General features: G+C 39.8%; 1 protein-coding gene and 1 pseudogene across 2 annotated transcripts; one reads left to right on the top strand and one right to left on the bottom strand.

The window, feature by feature from the left end:
* Positions 1 to 9,406: 9,406 nt before the first annotated feature.
* Positions 9,407 to 13,218, bottom strand: LOC118023415 (annotated as a pseudogene).
* CMTR2 (cap methyltransferase 2) lies at positions 13,158 to 20,664 on the top strand. 2 transcript variants are annotated; one of them, XM_035024818.1, is made up of 2 exons: positions 13,158 to 13,267; positions 17,133 to 20,664. In XM_035024818.1, exon 2 carries the CDS (start codon positions 17,152 to 17,154, stop codon positions 19,441 to 19,443), a length of 2,292 nt encoding a protein of 763 aa, XP_034880709.1. In that variant the 5' UTR covers positions 13,158 to 13,267; positions 17,133 to 17,151; the 3' UTR covers positions 19,444 to 20,664. The 2 variants fall into 2 exon arrangements, with proteins under 2 accessions (XP_034880709.1, XP_034880710.1); XM_035024819.1 differs by lacking the exon at positions 13,158 to 13,267 and adding an exon at positions 13,286 to 13,492.
* Positions 20,665 to 24,177: the final 3,513 nt, after the last annotated feature.

Raw genomic sequence — 24,177 nt, 5'->3', positions numbered from 1 at the left:
GAAGGTCAGTGAGGTAGGAGGTAAACCAGAAGAGGGTGGTATCTGGAAAGCTAAGGGAAAGATGGGTATCAATGAGAAGTAGGTGACCCGCTGTGTCAAATGCTGCTTGTTGAAAGATCGAAGTAATATGGGATTTTTCATTTTCATTCATGGGTGACTTGATGAGAGCTGTTTTCAGTGGAGTTGTAGAGTTGAGAGCCTGATTAGAGGGGGTTTTAAAGACATTTCAGGAACTTTTGCTGCAAATGAGGCAAAGAAGAGGGGTGGTAGGTGGCTAGGATGATGGGGCAAGATATATATATATTTTTAAATGGGACTGGATGCTGTGAATAAAGAAGAGGGATGATTTCTAATTCTATTAGGCAATTGACTGGCTGGCTTTAGCCTCAGTAGTGAGCTCTGGGTTGGAGAAGTAAATTTGGGAATCATCAACATATTTAAGATTGTCTGGATATTAGCTGAGATAACCTAGGGTAGCATAGAGACTGAGAAGAGTAGAGGGCCAAGTAGAGAACTCTGAGGACACCAGTATTTAATAATTAGGCAGAGGTATGGGATTCTACAAAGAAGCCTAAGGAAGAATGACCATAGGAGGAAAACCAGGAGATAATGTTGTCATCAAAGTCATGAGAAGAGACTGTTTCAAGAAGAGACTATTTAACCACAAGGTTAAATAGTGCCAGGAATTCAGTAAAGATAAGGGCAAAAAATTCTATGTTGGATGTAGCAACAAAGGAGGTTATTCAAAGATTTTTAATGAAAGACTTTCAGGGGTGTAATGAAGGAGTAACAAATTTTTCATGAACTGAAAACTTACTGGGAGATGATGAAGTGGGAACTATGAGGACACAACTCTCTTAAGAACTCTGGCTGAAAAAGAGGTAGAAGAGAGATAGAGCAATAATTGGAGGAAGACACAGGTTTCAGAAACTTATTTTCAAGATGGTGGAGGCATGCATGTCTAAATGTTGGAAAGTTTCTCAGGGTGGGGAGAAGCTCCCCTGTGCCTTTGGGATGCAGTTGGGGGAGATACAGAAGGGAGAGTGATAAATACAGGAGAACGAGAGAGAGAGAATGAATTGGTGGAATCAGGTTCCACCTGGGACACAGAGAACAGAAAGGATTAGTCTTAGACACATGTTCCATTATGAGAGGAAGGATAAGAGAATGGATATAGATGTAGATAAATTAGTGGTGAGTGGCAGATTTCTGAAGGAGTTCTCTTTTGATGACTTCTATTTCCTTTGTGAAGGAGGAGGTGAGGTCATCTCCTGACAAGGAATGAGAGAACCATAGGGTAGGAAATATGAAGACAGTGGAAGCATTTTAAAATAGTCACTGGGAAAGAAAAAGAGACTAGTCGCTTGGAAACATAGAAGAGGGAGTGGGGAGAATGTAAGCGAGTTGTTTGTTCCTCTTTCTTCTTTGTCCACTGTACCCAAGAAGTGGACCTCTTTTCTTGTTAAAATGTTGGGTGTTCAAAATGATGCTCAAGGAGGATGTGGATAAGTTGGGCTTGAATTCCTCTAGGTCTCTTTTTCACATTTTATTTTATTGCACAGCAAGGGGAGAGGCAGAGAGAGGGAGAGAGGGAAAGAGAGAATCTTAAGCAGGCTCCACGTTCAGCGCAGAGCCCGACACAGGGCTCCATCTCATGACCCTGAGATCATGACCTGAGCCAAAGTCAAGAGCGGACACTTAACCAACTGAGCCACCCAGGCATCCCTCTTCTAGGTCTCTTAAAGATCATTGTCAGCAAACTCCTTTTGTCCCTTCTGGTCTCAGCTTTGCAGCCAGTTCTTTAGTGAGCCTACCTCAATTCCTTGGCTTGGAGATATGAGAGCATGTCGATCTAACTCCAACAGGCACTCTGGAACATTGGAATTGGGACCCTAGAATTTGGGTTGAGGCAGAGAGGATGTTCAATGAAGGAACTAGACATGTGGGAGTGTCTATTTACCATCTTCTTCCGCAGGGTCACAAGCTTTGGCCCATGGGCCATATCTGGCCCACTGCCTTTTCCTGTAATAAAGTTTTATTGCAATGCAGCCATGTCTCTGTTTGTTTTTCAGCTACAACTTCAGAGTGGAGTGGCTGTGACAGAGCCCTTCTGGACCACAAACTGAAAATATTGACTCTCTGGTCCTTTTACAGAAAATGTTTGTCAATCTCTGTTCTAGAGGAGAAATGGGAAGGTTTCAGAGGAAGTATAACCTTGAGAAAAATCCCAACTCTGTGTCTGTTTCCTTTTCTGCAGAATAAGGACACCATTCATTAAATCATTCTTTCATTTAACAAACATTTATTGATTGCTTACTGTGTGCCAGAAGCTGGGAGTGCAGAGATCAATAAGACCCAGCCTTGTCCTTTCAAAGCCCACAGCAGAGATAGGTGAGTAAACAAATCGTTGGAATACCTAGAGATAAATGCTATGTGAGTGCCATGGGGATGAAGGGGAGGTGTCTCACCTGGCCCAGGTGGGACTGGGAAGCCTTCAGAGAAAAACAGAAGAGGAGGGGCTCATCAGCCTGTAGGGTTGATCAGGATGACAATAAAACCAGCCAGGGATTATTATAGTGTGAGTAAAGATATGGGGTTTGGGGTTCCTGAGTGGCTCAGTGGGTTGAGTGCTGGCTCTTGATTTTTGGCTTAGGTCATGATCTCAGGGTCCTGGGATCGATCCCCACATGGGGCTCCATGATTGGCAGGGAGTCTGCTTGAGGATTTCTCTCCCTTTGCCCCTCCCGCTGCCCATGCTTTCTCACTCACTCTCACTCTCTCTCTCTAAAATAAGTAAATAAATCTTTAAAAAAAAGATAAAGGAGACTCAGAGAGGGGGATTCTAGAAGCACCAAGTTAGAAGGGGTAAGTGATGGGAGCTGGAGATGGAGCAGTGAGAGGTGGAAGGAGTCAGGAAAGTGTCAGGAATATTATTGGGACACATAGGGAACGGTCCCTTCACCCTGCTTTTGACACAGCTCCTTGATCATGGCCCTTCCTGTGGAGCCCACATGTGTTTTTTCAACTGTTTCAATAGAGCACTCTCGCCGGCCACCATCAGTCAGTTGGAGTTTGTCCCTGACATGAAATCAGTAGGGAATCTTAAGGTATACACAAGCAATTTGTTAATCATAAAACATCCCCAAAATGTAATGTGTGAAAGAAATTAAAATCTAGTAATATGATAATATGCGTGGTTCAACCCAGATACCAGAATTTAAAATATATCTTGGCAATGTAAACCTAACACAAAACAACCCATTTTTCATAGATTCATTATACTTTTCTCTAACTGAATCTGAGAAGCATACTCATTCCTGAAAATCATGGATACAATGTGATTTAGCTGAACAGATGGATTTCTAAAGTGCATGGGAGTTTGAATGGATTTAGAAATGAGGCCGATGGTCTTCTTTTTCTGTTTAAAATTTTTAGGAAATATTTCAAACATTCAGAAAAGAGAATAATATAACACCCATGTGCCCACTACCTAGATTTTAAAAGTGCCAATATTTTGCCATAGCTTCAGAGCTTGGTAAAAAGAAGAAAAACGTTACAGATATAGTTGATGCCCTTTGGTGTCTCTTTGCCATCCCCTCTGCCTTCCCAGAGGTTACCACTCTCTGGAAGTAAGTGTGTATCATCTGTGTTTTTATATTTGTACTACGTTTGAATCGATAAACATTAAACAAAATTGGGCGCCTGGGTGGCTCAGTTGGTTAAGCGACTGCCTTCGGCTCAGGTCATGATCCTGGAGTCCCGGGATCGAGTCCCACATTGGGCTCCCTGCTCAGCAGGGAGCCTGCTTCTCCCTCTGACCCTTCCCCCTCTCATGTGCTCTCTGTCTCTCTCATTCTCTCTGTCTCAAATAAATAAATAAAATCTTAAAAAAAAAAAACATTAAACAAAATTGTCTCATGTGTTTTCAAACATTACATAAATGGCAGGCAACGCAAGACTGTTCTGAAACTTGCCTTTATCATTCCACATTATGTTTTTGAAATGCATCCATGTTGATTCATGTGTTCATTCATTTTATAGGCAGTCTTCTTTCTGCTCTTTGAAACCTGCCCAAATTGTTGAAAAGAGAAGCAGATACATCTGAAAGCTTCTCAGTGGCAGATATGACAGAATTTGGTCTCAGTTGTCTTCTCTTGCTTCCCTTTCTTCTCCTTAGTCTTCCTTACTCTTTTTCTCTCTTGCTCTATTAAGGATTTTAAATATAAGAAGAAACAGCAACAGGAGAACCTTATAAGGAGGGTCTGAATTTAGCACCCCATCTTCCAGAAAAGAACAGACATTTTTCAGGAGCAACTGACATCTCTCAGATGCTGGCTAAGTGCAAGAACCTGTGCTAAGCATTTTACATTTGTTTGATAATCCTCAGTGTGACCCTTAGAGGTCTTCCTTGCCCAGGGTCATGTAGCTAGTAGGTGGAGAGTTTAACCCAGGCGTTCAGAAGCCCCCGCTGTGGTGCTTGATGATTCAAAAAGAGAAGCCATATTGATCCCAAGGCAGGACAGTACTAGGTGAACTGTTAATAGAAAGGAGTCCCCCAAGGCTAGTGCTTTAACAACCTTTGGTACTGATTCCACTTCTAAATTAAGTATCATCATAATCATTGTTAATAATAAATAATAATAAAGCAGGTACTTAAAAATTCATAGGGTTGAATGTCACTTTAGTTTTCTTACCTGAACTTCAGCCACCCACTGATTTCCAACTCCCTCCTGGGTATTTCTTTTCTTTTCTTTTTAAAAAATATTTTATTTATTTATTTGACAGAGAGAGACACACAGCGAGAGAGGGAACACAAGCAGGGGGAGTGGGAGAGGTAGAAGCAGGCTTCCCATTGAGCAGGGAGCCCAATGTGGGCTCGATCCCAGGACCCTGGGGCCATGACCTGAGCTGAAGGCAGACACTTAACTGACTGAGCCACCCAGGCACGCCCCTCCTGGGTATTTCTGCTTGACTATTCCACCATCCTCCCTAACTCTCTATGAACCAAACATAGTCATTTCTTTCCCACTTGACCATTTCCTATTGCAGCAGATTCTGACAGCTCAGTCTGGCTTCTGTGGTCCTCTGTATTCTGGCTCTTCACTACCCGCTATGGACTGCATAGTGCCCCACAAAATTCATATGTTGAAGCGCCCAGTGTGATGGTATTTGGAGATTCAGCCGATTGGGAGGTAATTAGGTTTAGATGTACTCATGAGGGGGAGGTCCCCATGATAGGATGAGTGTCCTTATAAGAGACCAGAGAACTTGCTCTCTCTCTACCATGGGAGGACACAGCGAGAGAGTGGCCATGCGCATGCCAGGAAGAGAGCCCTCACCAGGAACCAAATCTGCCAGTACCTTAATCTTGGACTTCCCAGCCTCCAGAGCTGTCAGAAATATGTTTCTTTCTTTCTTTTTTTAAGATTTTATTTATTTGTCAGAGAGGGAGAATGCACAAGCAGGGGGAAGCAGCAGAGGGGGAGAGGGAGAAGCAGGCTCCCCGCTGAGCAGGGAGCCCGATGCGGGACTCGATCCCAGGACCCTGAGGTCATGACCTGAGCCCTGAGGTCATGACCTGAGCCGAAGGCAGACGCTTACTGACTGAGCCACCCAGGCATCTGGAGAAATACATTTCTATTCTTTTTTTTTTTTTTTTAAAGATTTTTTTTATTTGTTTGAGAGAGAGAGAATGAGAGAGAACAAGCACATGAGAGGGGGGAGGGTCAGAGGCAGAAGCAGGCTCCCAGCCGAGCAGGGAGCCCGATGCGGGACTCGATCCAGGGACTCCAGGATCACGACCTGAGCCGAAGGCAGTCGCTTAACCAACTGAGCCACCCAGGCGCCCAATACATTTCTATTCTTTAAGTCCCCCAGTCTATGGTGTTTTCTTATAGCAGCCTGAACTGACTGAGACACTGCCTCTATTGCCTTTCAGTCTTCTTAACCTTCCATCCCTTTCCTGCAATTAGCCTTCTTCCTGCCCGTTTTTTCACCCACATTATTTTCCTGAGCTAGGCTGGTACTCTGTAGATAACAGTAGCCTTTTAGGACAAAAATTGAAGTCTCTTTTCCCCATCTTTTCCCTACTAATTCCCCCTTCCTTAGACTCCTACAATACTCAATCTGTACTGTACAAGAGAGCACTTAGTGTGTAATGTTATTTATTTTTAAACATCTTGTGTCTACAGTAAGATGATTAATGCCTCAAGGGTGGGCCACATCTTCTGTTCTATCCCATATGCCAGTATTTCTCAACCTTTTTTTTTTTTTTTTTAACTGTGCTCATCTCACAATAATGTATGTGGCTTCTTAAGCCCTTAAGAATTTTTGAAAAAGTCGTTTTGGTCATTTTTACATGGAAGAGAATAAAGATGTGATTTTAAGTAAATAAGTATTTTAGGTCAGTGTAGTATTAATGATTATATTATGAATCTTATTCTAAAGTTCATCTAAAATATCTTTAATGATATCCATAACGTAAAAACACATTTTTGGCTTTTCCCCATTTAGTGACTCAGTCTATTAACTTTAACTATGTAAGGAAAGAAATGAATTGCTAAAAAATAAGTTTTGAGAAAGTTTCATACTGCATCTTAGTTCTGAATGTTAAGTGCAGAATGAGGTTTAGCTGCGTGTTATAGCACCCAAACTAGACAACAACAGCTTTCATAACCCGCTGTTTGCAATTTTTTTGTATTTATGCTTAGAAAGCAATTGATTTTGTTTTAATAATTTTTGTTTAGTTCCTAAACAGTAAGAAAGAAGAGATTTCAGGCTCCTGTTTCAAGTACTTTCCCACAAATACTACCATTCTGATGCTCTACCTAATAGTTGAATAGACAAATTGGTTATAATTTTTACATATTTTCTCTTTTTAACATTGTATTTTAACACATAGGGCGCTGCATAAGAATTTTGATCAGAATGCCATTTAAAGATCTAGTGAAAATCATCATGAGGGAAATGGGAACAATTATTAGCAAGTTTATAACCTTTGCTGACTTCTAGAATTTCAGTGTCCGTGTTCCCTTCCTTGGTTTAATGCCTTTAAACAATGATCCATCCCATGTGGCAAGAAGAGAGTGAGTGGACCATTGTGTGACAAAGAGTGGGAACAATTTAAGATTGTGTAATGGTCAAAACCAAGCCTGAATGGTGTTCACCAAATCAAATAAATGGATCGACTGACTGAGCCGTAAGAACACAAGCCATGGGGCGCCTGGGTGGCTCAGTTGGTTGGGCGACTGCCTTTGCTTGGGTCATGATCCCAGGGTCCTGGGATTGAGCCCCGCATCGGGCTCCCTGCTTGGCGGAGAGCCTGCTTCTCCCTCTACCTCTGTCTGCCACTCTGCCTACTTGTGCTCTCTATCTCTGTTAAATAAATAAATAAAAATCTTAAAAAAAAAAAAAAGAACACAGGCCAGGTTGCCACCAAATGCAATGCTGTTCCCTTAAAGCTCATTCAGCGGCTCTGTCTTGTGTGAATGGGAAATGCTTGATACTCATTGTATGTATGTATGTATTTTTTTTTTTAAAGATTTTATTTATTTGACAGAGAGAGACACAGCAAGAGAGGGAACCCAAGCAGGGGGAGTGGGAGAGGGAGAAGCAGGCTTCCCGTGGAGCAGGGAGCCCAATGCGGGGCTTGATCCCAGGACCCCGGGATCATGACCTGAGCCAAAGGCAGATGCTTAACGACTGAGCCACCCAGGCGCCCTGTATGTACTTTTTTTTTTTTAATAGGAAGAGATTCCATTCCTGCCTTTTATGATGTGAATCTGTTTATTTCCCCCACTATTTTATTATGAAAACATTTCAATAGAGAAGAGCAGAAAGAAATAGTGCACAGCCATAGAATCCACCGTCTAGGTTCTATAATTGTGAACATCACACTACACTCACTTCACCATTAATCCACTCCTCTATCCATATGTCAATCCATCTTATGTGTGGTGCATTTCAAAGTAAGATGCAGATATCAGTACGCTTCTCTCTAAAGTCTTCAGCATGCATATGGGTAACTAGAGTTCAATATTTGAATATTTGTTTATGGCTCTTTTTTTTTTTTCCTCAAGGTAGTAACATGTATGTTGAGTGAAATGCTCAAATCTTAATTATACCATTTGATGAATTTCGAGAGATACACATACTAATTCTTAACTTAAATCCCCTATCAAGCTATAGAACATTTCCATCATCCCAGACAACTCCCTCTGGGATTTTGGAACCATAATTTATACATTGTCACCCCACAGAATCTGTCTGAAGATGTAATTAGAGACTCAGCAAGTTGATTGGTGATAAATGACCACAGAAGCAGTCTTGTTTCTGTTTGCTTTGACAGAGAAATATAATCAGAGTAGAGACTGGAGAGCTGGTTGTTTTAATTCTTGTCTGCTACTTATATTCTCATTATCATGCCAGTTGAGTATAAAGAACACTCAGGAATTGGAAAAGAGTAATTGTAGCTAGCTTCCACTCAGATACTTAGTATATTTCTTAAAGTACATATTTAAACTTGATACCAAATGCATTCACATTAACTGTGCATTTTTATCCAAATTTGCCAATACATCAGTTAAGGGCTTGGTTATTTTCCTTGAACTTTTTAAAGTTTCAGATACCAATTTCATTCATTGATGACATTTCATCTTCTCCAAAAATTTTGCAAACCCTCCTGCTCTTAGGACAAAATAAATGAAACTCATCATTTTTAATAAAACTACTTGCCTCATATAAGCATTTCTTGCCATGAATATGGACTATAAGTTGTTTTTAAATTACTAGAGGCAGTTTCTAGGAATTCTCTGCAGAACAGATTGGCCTTGGAGTGAGGCAGAACTAGGTCCAAACCCTGACTGCTACTTACTGACTCCATGACCTTTAGTAAATTGCTTAATCACTTTGATCCTTGATTTCTCTGTTTGTAAAAGGGGGACAATGCATGTATCTACTTCATGGAGTTGTTGAGAGGATTAAATGAATTAAAAAAAAGGGCAGTTTTCAGTGCTCAGCACATATTATAAACTCAAAAAATGTTAATGTTGTGACTATTTTAGTAAAGACTGGCTCAGTATATGCTTTGTTGTTTGAAATACTCCTGATAATATTTATAAACCTCAGGGAACATAGTAATTGTATTTAAGAGATCATATAGCCCTCATCTAGCATCTAGTCCCATAAAAGAACAATATCCACAGCTTTTCTTTTTTAATATTTACTAAGAATCGGAGGTAAAAAGCAACCAACTCCCACTGATAGCTAAAATGAAAGATTCACGACACCAAAAGTTGGTGAGGATATGAAGCAACCAGAATTCTTCATTGTTGTTTAGTTTTTATTTCATAATCATAAACTTAACTCTGCAATCTAACTTGACTTGGAAGGGGATAGGAAAATATGGAACCTGTCGAACTGCCTCAGGGAACACAAAGATTATAGGATAGTTTCAGCAGATGGGAGTGATGGGGTCCTCCCCTAAGCTACAGAAGGAAGAGTCTGGTGCTTAAGATATGACACAAGTCAAATTTATTAGATTTGTCCACATCAGCGATGGTGATCTTCTTGGTGGTCTTGTCATTCCTGGATCCAAGATGCACCATGGCTGCCACAATATTCCTGCCCTCTCTCACCTTGACGGAGACCACATGGGTGCCATCCACTCAGTTTTGTCAGTGCAGATGAAAAACTGGGAGCCATTTGTGTGGGGTCCAGCATTTGCCAAGGACAAGATGCCAGGACCCATATGCTCCAGAATGAAATTCTCATCAAATTTCTCCCCCTAGGTGGACTTGCTGCCAGGGCCATTATGGTGCATGAAGTCACCACCCTGGCACATAAATCCTGGAATAATACCGTCAAAGCCAGAAACTTTATAACCAAATCCTTTCTCCCCAGGGCTCAGAGCAGGCAAGTTTTCTGCTGTCTGTGGAACTTTGTCTGCAGACAGCTCAAAGGAGATGTGGCCCAAGGGCTCACCGTCCCTGGCAATATTCAAGAACAAGGTGGGGTCGACCGCAGCTGGGCGGAGTCTACAAGAATTCTACAAGAATTCTTAGGTATTGTGGGTAGGGATGTAAAATTGTTCAAGCACTCTGGGAAAACTGTTTGGAGGTTTCTTCAAAGTGACACATAGATCTATTTACCCAAGAGTAAAGAAAACATATGCTTACAGCAATGTCTTGTACTAAAATGTTCGTAGCAGGTTTATTCACAATAGCCTCAAACTGGAAACAGAACTCAGATGTCCATCAACAAAAGAATAGATAACTAAATTATGGTCTCTCCATACAATGACATGCTAATTAGCAATAAAAAAGAATGAATGTCAAATACATAAAACAACATGGGTGAATATTGACCGGGTTTAGAACATGCTGCCCCAAAATATAGTGACTGGCATATTAAATATTTTAAGCTAAAGGAATTTGAGAAATGGCAGGTGCCGGAAGGACCCTCTGACCTTGCCCTGAAGCAGGTCACAAGATCCTCATGTGAGATATGTCCTCCCTATAACTGGAGGAAAGGAACATCCTTATTTCTGAAGATGGAAGTACCTCCAGAGCAATCTGGGTAAACGTGCCTTGCTAAATTTCTCCCAGTGTACTACTTGTAGCTCATACCCATTTGTCACATTTTCCCACAACTTTCTAATCATCATTTACCTTAGTACAAAAACACTCAGGTTTCACAGTTTCTTCAGAACTTCATTTACTTGTGGAGGGTCCCATGTCACATAAAACATGTTAGTAAATTTACATGCTTTTCTCTTGTTAATCTATCTTTTGTTACAGAGCCCCAGCTGAGAACTTAGAAGGGTAGAAGGAAAATATTTTTTTTCTCCCCTACAATATAAAAAAAAAAGATTACTGAGTGGAAATGGGCTGCAAACAGACAAACTGTAATGACCGAATTTATATAAAATTCTAAAATAGGCAAAACTAAGTAAGCTATGACAATATAAAAAACTTGGGAGTGAGATTGATTGGGAAGGGGCTTAAGGGAACTTTCTAGAGTATTTAATAAGTGTTTGGCAAAAGTGGTTGAATAGTACATGTAGGACTTCAGCATTTGACTGTATATAATTAAATTTTTTTTTTTTAATGGCAACCAACCTGTGAATTTGGAAGATCTTGGGAGATCTTTTCCTTCCAAATAGCTTTCCATTGGTTGCTCCTCATGCTCTCCAACACTTACATTTTGTCTTTTTTGTTTTAGCCAGTGTAATGTATAATTCTAACTCATTGCGGGGTTCGTTTACATTTCCCCAAAGACTAATGAAGTTGAGCATCTTTTCATATGTTTATTGGACTTTTGGATACCATCTTTTGGAAGTGTTCTTTTTTTTTGCCCATTTTTTCCACTAGGGCATCTTTTCTTATTTATTTGTAGGAGGTACATATTTTGGATACAAGTCCTTTGTCATACATATTTATTGTAAATATTTTCTCCCATTCTATAGGTTGTCTTTTCACTCTCAGTGGTGTTTTATGGTGAATAGACATTCTTAATTTTAATATGGTTCAATTTATATATTTTCCCTTTATGATTAGTGCTTTTTCTGCTTTGTTGTAAACTTTTTGCCTACTTCAAGGTCACAAAGATGTTTTCTGCTAAAAGAGTTGTTTGACTTTTAATATATAGATTGGTGACCCAAATGAAATGTATTTTTTTTTTTAATTTATTTATTTGACAGAGAGAGGCACAGCGAGAGAGGGGACACAAGCAGGGGGAGTGGGAGAGGGAGAAGCAGGCTTCCCGCTGAGCAGGGAGCCCGACGCAGGGCTTGATCCCAGGACCCTGGGATCATGACCTGAGCCAAAGGCAGACGCTTAATGGCTGAGCCACTCAGGTGCCCCTGAAATGTATTTTTATGATGGAGGTAAGTCCGAATAAAATTTTCTCCATATGAATATCCAAATGGCCTAGCACCATTTTTTGAAAAGACAATTGTTTCCCCTCAATTGATGCACATCCTGGAGGACTTGTAAAATAATATATTTTATATACACATATATAATTTACATAAATGGTTCAAACTCTACACACAGCTCTATATTTTCCCATTTTTATGCAATACTGTTGACACATATAACCTATTATTGGCTGAACAGTATCCCATTATATGGATATATCATGAAGAATTTAATTAATTCCCTAAAGTAGACATTTAGAGTTTCCAGTTTTTGTTATTGTTGCTATTAAGGTGCTGAAACGAACATTTAGTCCAAAGTGAGTGCCTGTTTGTTCCCTAAGGATAAATTACTAGGCGCGGGAATCGCCCGGCTAAGGTGCAAGGCCATTTTAAAGTTTGCCTTCTGTAAGGATTATACCAATTTTTATGCCCACCCACGGTATATAAACCTGTTTCTCCATATTCTCACCAACAGTGACCATTATTGATCTTTTTTTTTTTTTTTAAGATTTTATTTATTTATTTGAAAGAGAGAGAATGAGAGAGAGCAAGCACATGAGGGGGGGAGGGTCAGAGGGAGAAGCAGACCCCCCGCCGAGCAGGGAGCCCGATGCGGGACTCGATCCAGGGACTCCAGGATCATGACCTGAGCCGAAGGCAGTCGCTTAACCAACTGAGCCACCCAGGCGCCCATTATTGATCTTTTTAATCTTTGCTAAATTGGGTGAAAAAGAAACTTATTGTTTTCACTTCCAACTCTTTTTTTTTTTTAATAATAGGTTAAAATCTTTTGTATATCCTTATTGGCTGTTTTACTTGTTTTGGATGGCCTGTTCAAATTTCCGCCCAATTTTCGTTTGAGATTGTCTTTTTCTTACTGGTTTATAAACATATATGTTATAATAACAGTGTTATCTCGCAGTTTGCCTAGCTTGGCTTTTAACCTCATACTGTGTTTCGAGCACCAGTTCTAACTCAACTTGTGTTACACACCAACTTCTGCCTAGCAACCTTAGAAAGCCTTCCCCGCCCAAAGGCCGGGTGGGCGCAGCCAGCGTGTGCCGGAAAGGTTTGCCCCGCCCACCCCACCGCCCTCTCCGCCGAGGGGGGCGGGGCCAAAGGATGCTCCGCCTCCGCGAGCACCTTCCGTTGCCATAGAAGCCGTGGGCCCGGAGGCTGGCGCTTCCCAGCTTCAGTAGCCGGCGGGAACGAGGGCTTCGGCGCTGCGAGCCGCAGGCGTGCGTAACGTTGACGCGTGACGCCAGCCCGGCCTCGAGGCGCGTGCGCAATGTGTCTCTCATGGCCCTCGGGCCGCTCTCTGCCGACGTTCGGCGGCGGCGCGGCCTAGAGGTGGGTTACCCCTTCTGGCGGTGCGAGGGCGGGCCAGGGCCTCCTTCCCGGCCTTTCGGCGCGCCACCTACATGCGCTGCGGCGGGCGGCGCCGCAGACCTTTAGGAGCGACCGTTCCGGGAAGCAGCCCCGGGAGCGGAAGCGGAGGATGGTTCCTTCGAGGGAGGAGAGCGAGTGAAGCGCTGCCTTTCTAGACTCGGGGGGACGAGGTGGGCGTGAGCGAAGGTAATCAGACCCGGGTTCCGAGGCCGGGTCCTCCTCCGACTTTCTAGGGGGTGAGGCAGGGGCTGGGACTGAGGTGCCTCCAGGTCAGGAGGAATCGGGCCGCTCGAATAGAGCTTGGGACTCACTTCCATCAGGTGAAACGAGATCTTGGGTGCCCCTGGCCCAAAGTACAGCGCTGGATACACTCTAGCTATTACTTTCACCGTTGCTGGGAGGAGTGGCCAGAAACATTTCTGAAACTCCTTTGTAAGCATTAGTTGGAGAGGTGAGATCTTGTGGGTTTTGTGTCAGGCTCACGAATTTTGCAGGTATTTCCTTTGTGGCTTCGAACAGGGGACTACATGACTTTTCTTCTCGAATCTGCAAAATGAGAATGGTAATACTGACCCTCCTAGCAGAATTATGATGCCACAAAGCTCTATGGAGTGCTTAATGAAAGGGACGGAGGAACATACTGGAAACTTTTCTTCTATCTTGTAAACCACGTGTTTTGTTTTTAAATTTTTGGTCATGCATTGAAGGGCTGGAGTGAAATTGAAGTGCATTATTATGACTCCTATTCAGAACCTACTCAGAGGAGTGCCTTTGTGTTAAGTATGATATGCATTCATTTATTCAACAAATACTTGAGTGTTCACTGTGTTCTAAGCATTGTTGTAACCTCGGGGTGATAAATGAGTCAACAAAACAAAGATCCTTGCCTTGTGGAGCTTAGATTCTAATTTGGGGAGGACAATAATAAACATAATAAGCAAATTATATGTTAGAAGGAAAAGAGAATCATGGGCGCCTGGGTGGCTCAGATGGTTAAGCGTCTGCCTTCGGCTCAGGTCATGATCTCAGGGTCCTGGGATCGAGTCCCGCATCGGGCTCCCTGCTCGGCGGGGAGCCTGCTTCTCCCTCTGCCTCTCTCTCTCTGTCTCTAATGAATAAATAAATAAAATCTTTAAAAAAAAAAAAAGGAAAAGAGAATCATGGAGAAGAGTAGTACAGCTAGGTCCATACCTTTACCATTGGTGGTAGTGCAAGATGCAGTTAGGATGTCAGGTTAGATTTCACAGAGAAATTACACGTGAGTAATATTTGAAGGAGGTGAGGGAGTTAGTATGCAGGTAATCTGAAGGAAGAGGGTTCCATGCAGAGGGATTGATCAAGACTTGCAGGTTGCAGTGTACCTGGTGTTTAAGTGAACAGCAATAAAGCTTGTGTGGCTGGAGCAGAATGAATAAGGGGAATAATAGACAGGTTAGAGATGGGTTGGGGCTTGAGGGCAGAAATCTTCAAGGTCATTGTAGGCTCCTGTAACGACTGTGGCATTTACTTTGAGTGAAATGGGGATCCAAAGGACGCAAAGATAGAAGAGACCAGTTAGAAGACTATGGCAGTAATCCCGCAGAGAATTGACAGTGTCTACAATCAGGGAACTGGTAGCTGGGAGGTGGGTGGATTCTGGGAATTTGATAGGAGGAAACAAAGGTTGGATTATAGACCTGAGCGTTCTTCCATATATATATAAACACACACACATATATATATAATTTTTATATAAATGTATCAGATATAATCTTGATTTGTGTACCGCAGGTGTAGTCAGGAAGAACAGTGGAGTTTGAATCACTTTAGTTTTTCTCATGTGAAGGTAATTATCTATTAGCTTAGGTAAGATTTCAGAGCTTACCTACAGCCATTAATTAGTATGTGAAATTAGACTAAAATCAGACTTTTTCCAAAATAGAATATAGTTGTGATCTAAACATGGTTGCAGTTTCCAGTAAGCACAGTGGGAATTAAGACAGAATAACTTGTAATAAACTTTCATTTGCCTTTAGTATTTTAATGAATGTGACAATGCCTCATTTTTGCCTTCTTTCAGAAGTCTGTCTGAATATAGCTTCTAACAGTAAAAAAAAAAAAAGATCTAAGATAAGAAAAAGGTATTGATGGGCAAGTGTGACTATTAACTATACGTGTATTGTAAATATACTGTGGCAAACAAATGACTAAGAAGATACTTGTTACTTCAAAAAGCTTACAAAGTAGTGGAGTATATAGGGTTGTAAATAATTTAAACAAAATATAAGAGAATGAAAAAAGTGTGCCAAAACAGTACAAAAGAAATGCTAATAGATTACAGTCTTTTGGATATTATTGTTTTTATTGTGGCACTAGCTCACCTTTGTTTCCCATTTTAATCATCAAACATTGGCTTTTTGTGGGATGGTGGTTTTGTTGTCAGTTTGTGTTTGACAGACTTAGATTCTTTTTGAAAAACTGGTGTAGAATGCATTGAATATGCTAAGCAAATGCAGAACTTACGAACTAAAGCACCTATTAATTAACATTGAGCCAACAAGTACTATTGTCATACTTAGAGCTCTGTCTGCTGGAATGTACAACTTAGGCCAACACTGGGCCATTAAGCCATGCTTCTTTCCCTTTTATCGCTTTCCCTCTCCAGTAGACAGATGTTTTTGGTTTCTTAGGCGGTGTTAGAACACAGAATGTAGGGTGAATGTTTATAATTTGTATATTCAGTGAGGCTCTTTCTTCAATTTAAAGATCCTCTATCAGGGCACCTGGGTGGCTCAGATAGTTAAGCGTCTGCCTTCGGCTCAGGTCATGATCCCAGGGTCCTGGGATCAAGTCCCGCATCGGGCTCCCCGCTCCTTGGGAGCCTGTTTCTCCCTCTGCTTCTCTCTCTCTGTGTCTCTCATGAATAAATAAATAAAATCTTTAAAAAAAAAAAAAAAAGGTCCTCTATCAAAGTGTGTTACGTTTTAGTGGCAAGAAGATATAATATTTTGTAGTGGAGGCATGGAGCTGTCTGAGTAGATGAGACAGGAATCTAGTTTAGAGACATGCCAGGTTGAACTATAGTTTAGTTTCACCATTAAGCTGAGTAGAGGCTAACCAGTCAGGTACGCCACAGTTAACAAGCAGTATGGTGATGAGTGTTAGTTGGTGGCCTGTAAAGGTGATTTGGTACCGCCAAAGTGCATGTCTTAGCAAGAGTGTGAGATCTGGATGGAGGACGTATTTGGCAGTCCTGGTAGGTGGATAAGTGTGTGGTGGCAGAGAGGCCTGGTAGCAATACCAGTACTGGATTCAGGTGTAGAATCTTCTGGAAGGAGGTGAGATTTGGAGGGAACTAAAAAAAGCTAAAAGTCACTTGTTGAAGCTTAATCAAAGGTCAAGGGATGAATCTTAGTCTGAGAGTGTGTTTGGGGCCATGTGGGTGGTGTCTCAGCCATGGGTAGAGGAAAATTTTGGGGAGGAGCTGGATGGATTACCATGGTAATATGAACTGCCATCACTGATGAATATTCATTGGTATATGCTTTTTATATGCTAGCATGTTTTATCCTTGTCTAAAAAAATGATACCCTTACTTTTAAATAAGAAACAGGCTCAAAGATATAATTTGCCCAAGGCCACTTTTTAGCTGTGGATTTGAGCTCAGGTCTGTTGGATGTAAAAGCCTTTACTCTTTCTTTCTTCCATATTGCCTCATTATGTAACAGAATGTGCTGACATTAACCTTCCCATTTTATGTGGTTTGTCATGAGTATGATCTGATTTGCTGTGGATGAGATTTCACTAATAAATTTGATTCATTTAATTATGTGTTTTCTTTTTCTAGATTTTAATTTAATTTGAAAATGAGTAAGTGCAGGAAGCCACCACTGGGTTCAAGTCCTGAGACATTCAGCTCAGATGTTCTTGCTGACATTTTTGAACTCTTTGCCAAGAACTTTTCTTATGGCAAGCCACTTAATAATGAGTGGCAGTTACCAGATCCCAGTGAGATTTTCACTTGTGACCACACGGAATTTAATGCATTGCTTGATTTGAAGAACTCCCTAAATGAAGTAAAAAACCTACTGAGTGATAAGAAATTGGATGTGTGGCATGAACACACTGCTTTCACTAATAAAGCTGGAAAAATAATTTCTCATGTGAAAAAATCTGTGAACGCTGAACTTTGTACTCAAGCATGGTGTAAGTTTCATGAAATTTTGTGCAGCTTTCCACTTATTCCACAGGAGGCTTTTCAGAATGGAAAACTGAATTCTCTACACCTTTGTGAAGCTCCTGGAGCTTTTATAGCGAGTCTCAATCACTACTTAAAATCCCATAGATTCCCCTGTGATTGGAGTTGGGTAGCTAATACTTTGAATCCATACCACGAAGCAAATGACAATCTTATGATGATTATGGATGACCGACTTATTGCAAATACCTTGCGTTGGTGGTACTTTGGTCCAGATAATACTGGTGATATCATGACCTTGAAATACCTGACTGGACTTCAGAATTTCGTAAGTAACATGGCTACCATTCACTTGATCACTGCAGATGGGAGTTTTGATTGCCAAGGAAACCCAGGTGAACAAGAAGCTTTAGTGTCGTCTTTGCATTACTGTGAAGTTGTCACTGCTCTGATGACTCTTGGAAACGGTGGCTCTTTTGTTCTGAAGATGTTTACTTTGTTTGAACATTGTTCCCTAAACTTGATGTACCTGCTAAACTGTTCCTTTGACCAAGTCCATGTTTTTAAACCTGCTACTAGTAAGGCAGGGAACTCAGAAGTCTATGTGGTTTGTCTCCACTATAAGGGAAGAGAGGCAGTCCATCCTCTGTTATCTAAGATGGTGCTGAATTTTGGGACAGAAATGACCCAGAAAGCTCTCTTTCCCCATCATGTGATTCCCGAATCTTTTCTTAAAAGGCATGAAGAATGTTGTATGTTCTTTCATAAATATCAGCTAGAGACTATTTCTGAGAACATTCGTCTGTTTCAGTGCATGGGAAAAGAGGAACAAACAAAGCTGAATAATTTAAGGGACTGTGCTGTTCAATATTTCATGCAAAAGTTTCAGTTGAAGCCTCTTTCCAGAAATCATTGGCTAGTGAAAAAATCTAATATTGGTTGTAGTACAAATACAAAATGGTTTGGGCAGAGGAACAGATATTTTAAAACCTATAATGAGAGGAAAATGCTGGAAACCCTTTCATGGAAAGATAAGGTGGCCAAAGGATACTTTAATAGTTGGGTGGAAGAACATGTTGTGTATCATTCTGGGCAAAGTTCTCTCTTAGAAGGGACAGCTTCCAATCTTGAGTGTCACTTATGGCATATTTTAGAGGGAAGAAAACTGCCAAAGGTAAAGTGTTCTCCTTTCTGTGATGGTGAAATTTTAAAGACTCTTAATGAAGCAATTGAAAAGTCATTAGGAGGAGCCTTGAATTTGGATTCCAAGTTCTGGCCCAAACAGCAGTATTACTGTTCTTGTCACATTTTTACTGAAGAACTGATATTTTCTGAGTTGTTTAGCCTTACCAGGTGCCTTCAGGATGAACAGGTGGTAGAACCCAGCAACCAAATAAAGTGCCTGCTTGTGGGCTTTCCAACCCTCCGTGATATCAAAACGCATATACCACTGGAAGTCCTGGAATCAACTGAACTCATGACTTTCAGCTGTTCGTTGCTTCATGATGGAGACCCGATTTACCAGCAACTGTTTCTGGACTGCCTTCTACGTTCATTGCAGCAGCTTCATACAGGAGACGTTATGATTTTGCCTGTACTTTCTTGTTTTACAAGATTTATGGCTGGTTTGATCTTTGTACTCCACAGCTGTTTTAGATTCATCACATTTTCTTGTCCCACTTCTTCTGAGCCCCTGAAGACCTGTGCAGTCCTGCTGTGTGTTGGTTATCAGGACCTTCCAAATCCGATTTTCCAGTATCTGCAGAATGTGAATGAATTGTTGAGCTCTTTGCTTAAATCCAACGCACCCCAGCAAGTTTTACAGTTTGTGCCAATGGAGGTGCTCCTGAAGGGGGCACTACTTGATTTTTTGTGGGATTTGAATGCTGCCATTGCTAAAAGGCATTTGCATGTAATTATTCAAGGAGAGAGAGAAATCATCAGCAGCCTTCAGCTATGACGTTGAACTTGCCCTTTCTGAGATTTAACTTTATGGCTTCTTACAGTTTCCATTGTTATTTCAGTCCTTTGCTATTTAAAACCTTTCACTTGGGGGAAAGCCCAACTTTTGCATCATTGAAAGTCTCATTATTTCGGGAAAACCACCAGTTAGTTCTGATCTCATATATATGCCCGTAGGCATAGAGTTTTCCATGTGGTGCAATCTATGCAGTGATCATATTCAACCTCAAATATGAGATGTGCATATACGTTGGGATGGACACACACATTCTTATTTAAGCAGTTTCCTTGGTCTTATTTTTCTGTTTTAAGATTTGCATCCATGTGCCTTCCTTCAGATTAGATTTTTTTCCCAACTAATTTCCTCAGTGGCTAATGCTATTAATAAATTGAGAGAGGTCTTTGATGAAAGGAGGTGAGCCACTCCTCAGCAACACTTGTTTTCTTTAATACTGACCACGTCAGTTATGGATTCGGGGAACTCTTCTTGCCAGATGCTCAGTATGTGCCATTCCTTGCCTTTAGGCCATTGACCCAATTTACTTGTGTGGTTCAAATGAAGCTATGTGCTGTTTTATGAATATTTTAATGACCACAGCCATCCAGCCAGAAAGGATATCAGGACAGCTTCAAACCAAAGATCCTGTTTAAAACCATGAAAAATCACTGTGTCTGGTACACACCTGTATCATGAAAAACTTCATTTAGCAATGGTATAGTAATCTTTAACTTCCAGGAAATAATCTGAGCTGACAGATTTTTTTAGATTGTAAGATAGTGTGTATGGACTCTTGGGGACATATGAATGTAATGAACATAGTGAATCTTGAAGAGAAATTTTAACACTTCCAGAATGATGGTTCAGCATTTAAAAGTTTTTAATCTTATTTCTTTGAAAGTAGCACTTTACCAGAAGATTAACCATGAGATGGTTATTTTATCAGTTGTGTGTGATTTCTTTTGAATTATATGTATTTGACAGTGTAAATGAGCCTTTCTGGCAAACTGTATTAAGCAGATCTTCATTACTTTGAAATTCCAGAAAGTGGAGAATGTTTATATTCTCACACATGCATTTTAGACATTTTTGTTAGTTAAATAAAAAATAGATGTATCCTCTGATGTATTTGGTTGATAAATATTAATCTGAATTTTTTTCATGTTCCTTGCTATTTTGAGTTCCGTTATAGATTCATGAATAAAGTCATTAGCAGAGAGATTTTGTGTTCGTCTTTTTTAAAGCGAATCGTGGGGGAAGTTAAAAATATAACTTGGAAACATTTTTTTTTTAAGGAAGGTTTGAATGGGAGTTAATGTTCCTTCATTTCCTCTGATTTATATTCATTAAAATTTAGTCCTTAATATTGTAATATTTATGGAATTTCTACTTCAGGAAAGAACTGAATACTTAAGGGGGGGAGGAGAAGGGGGTAGATTGAGTTCTTGCCAGGGAGGGTGTGGAGGCTTGGAGGTAGATTTCCAAAAGAATTGTGATTTTTTACTGGTGACTATGGAAGCAGTGCCAGTTGTATAATGGTAGAAGTCTGACAGAAAATTGGTTACCAGGAGAGAATTAAAAACCACTCTTGGAAACCATTTTGCACTTAATAGTCTTTGTGCCTTGGTTGGTTTGGTCTAATACAATGACACAGTTTATTTTTGCTTATTTTAAATAGTTCATTTGAATGAAGTTGAAAGCCTAGGTCGGGGTACTAGTATTAAAACTCTGTTTTAAGCACCTCAAATAAGCATTGAATGCTTATTTTTTTTGTTTTTTGTTTTCTTAACACAAATCAATCTCTGTTGGAATATATAGATACTGGTGTACATTAGAATATATTTTGGTATTTAACTTGACTTTTGGAATCAGTTGCTGTTCATCTGGTTTTTTGGATTCAAATTTGCTCTGTAGGTGAGAATAGGACTTGAAGGTCCAGATTGAACTTGATGTGGATGACAGGTACCGATGACTTACAGGAGCTTCTTTTTGGGAAAAAGGGGAGGAAAAGTGCTGTCCAAAAAATTAACGACAAGAAGACTGTAAGGTGAGACGTGATTTGTATATCAAGGTAGTTACTGTTCTTTAAAAAAATTTTTTTCGTAGATCTTCAGATTTTGAACTTAATTGTGGTGTTTTTGAAAAGAATTTTTTAACAGCCAGAAAATATGAACTTCACAGATGTGTTTTTAAAAAAACTTAGATGAGTCTTATAAATTTAATTTCTTCAATGTTTATTTTTGTCCTCCCTAAGAAAGAGTTTTATATTTTAGTAGAGGCCTTTATATTATTATCCTGATGTTAATTAAATATTTAAATGCATTGAAAATATCTTTTCTGGAATAAATTAAAGATCTAATTTGTGGACTTTACTCCATCTTCAAAACAGTTATTTTGTTTAAGAAGATTTGTATTAAATATTTTTTTCTACTCCAGAGATCTTTGAGTGGAATGAAAAAGCATTTAAAATATTAGGGAGAGTTGGAAAAAAAAGTTGATTGATGCTTTTGTTATTTTACTTATTTTTGATGAGAATATACCTGGTCTTGAAAAATACGTAAACCTTATTTTTCATTTCCAGTTGAACTCATTGTAGTTATACTGCTATGGCATGGGTAAATGAAATCAGCTAATCCCTTACATTCTCACATTTTTAGAAATGAAAGTGCTGATTATCAACCCGACAAATCTTATTTTTCGTGTTTAAATACTTTTTCATATTTAAATTGATTTGAAAATAAAATACACTGATATTTCACTTAGTGTATTTTTGCTTTCCAAGATGAAAGTAAGAAATAGGACATTTTAAGTTTTAATTTTTTAATTGTTTTGAACAATGAATGATTATTTTTTATAAAAGCAGTACATGCTTACAGAGATTTTATTTTATTTTATTTTATTTAAATTTTATTTATTTATTTGACAGAGACACAGTGAGAGAGGGAACACAAGTAGGGGGAGTGGGAGAGGGAGAAACAGGCTTCCCGTGGAGCAGGGAGCCCGATGTGGGGCTCGATGTGGGGCTCGATGTGGGGCTCGATCCCAGGACCCTGGGATCATGACCTGAGCTGAAGGCAGACGCTTAACGACTGAGCCACCCAGGCGCCCCCATGCTTACAAAGATTTTAAAGCATGATGTTTTTTGCTAATTTTTATATTCTAAAAAATAAAAACATTAATTAAACTAGTACAGTTAGGCCTTATTTAAATGTCCTTTGTTACCTGTTCAATACATTTTGAACAAAACTTAGACTTAATGTAAATATTATCCTCTATTAAAATAATGAAAATTTATTATACATAGATGGTACAGATATGCAAGGCCTGACTGAAAATTTGTTTACTACATAGTTACTATTGAAAATAGAGACTCAATTATTTGATAATAGGCCTCCCCACCTTTTTTTTTTTTTACTGGATTAAAACTCATTTCAGGCTGATCTTAGGAGCAGAATTAATCATAAAACAAAAATTTTAGTATTCCCTAATGAATTTCTATTTGGATGATAAACATTTTTTAGAGCTGGCCTAATGACCATGTAACAAGTAAACTAAAAGCATACAACGTATAGTAACTCATAATATGTAGGTATGTTTTAAGGCATGTAATTAAAGCAGTAATCATCAAAATTTATAATGAGTTCTTGCTTATTATTTTGTACTTCTAATCAGTGTATTCTTTAGTCTATATAAAGCAACAATCTTTGAATAAGGTGTTCTGCTCCCACCCCACCCCCAGTCTGTTATTTATATTTTCTTAGTTTGGAACAATACAGAAGATCAAAGTAACTTATCTTTGGATAAGTACAAGTTTATACTGGAATGCTTTGGGAAGAGGTGAAAGCTGCTTTATAACCACAGGTATGGTGAAGGTGCCCACCGTTTTTTACTAGTGAAAATATTTAGAAATTACCTGTCATCGAGCATAGGTTAGCATTTAATTTTACTCAAGTGAAAATTTTATTTAAAAGTCTAATCTGCTTATAGTCACATATAGGTTGTATACTCATTTACAAATTGTACCCAGAGTAGTGTTTCCTCTAATTTTAAGATGTTACTCTTTCTGTCTTTCCAGAGTATCTTTATAGACCAACTAGGTGGAATTCTGTGTTTATTGTGTGCCAAGGGTGGCAGCATCACTGTAGCCTGTTACCAGACTTTTAATATTATTTATTATTTAAAATTGCAACCTCATTGTTGATTTGTGGGTTAAATTGGTCATGATATAGGGCGCCTGGGTGGCTCAGTTGGTTAAGCGACTGCCTTCGGCTCAGGTCATGATCCTGGAGTCCCTGGATCGAGTCCCGCATCGGGCTCCCTGCTCGGCGGGGAGCCTGCTTCTCCCTCTGACCCTCCCCCCTCTCATGTGCTCTCTCTCTCTCTCTCAAATTAAAAAAAAAAAAAAATCTAGGAAAAAAAAATAAATTGGTCATGATATAATTAAGGAAGATATTTGTAGAGATTGTTCTTTTTCTCCAAACTATTTGTGTACATTCTGCCGAAAAGTTACTTTTACTAAAATGATCCTGTAGACCCATTTGTGGATAAACATTTTATTTACATGTGTATCTGCGTCTTTTTTCTATTTAAGCTTGTGCTTCAACAAATTATTTTACTGGGCGAGATAGATGTGCTTTTACTGTCTTGACTTTTGAGAATTTCTGTAGTTCCCAGTGAATTTCAGGATTGAAAAATTAGTCTGCATAGTAGACTGGTTGAGAAACTTCAAAAGAA

This window comes from Mirounga leonina, unplaced genomic scaffold, assembly GCF_011800145.1.
Source record: "Mirounga leonina isolate KUSES-001 unplaced genomic scaffold, KU_Mleo_1.0 Mir_180, whole genome shotgun sequence".
Classification (NCBI taxonomy): domain Eukaryota; kingdom Metazoa; phylum Chordata; class Mammalia; order Carnivora; family Phocidae; genus Mirounga; species Mirounga leonina.
The sequence above is the reverse complement of the archived record's forward strand: the minus strand, read 5'-3'. Positions and strand labels throughout refer to the sequence as shown.

Bases quoted from the DNA above. Each gene is read 5' to 3' on its own strand.
- CMTR2 (XM_035024818.1), top strand. From the start codon at position 17,152: ATGAGTAAGTGCAGGAAGCCACCACTGGGTTCAAGTCCTGAGACATTC.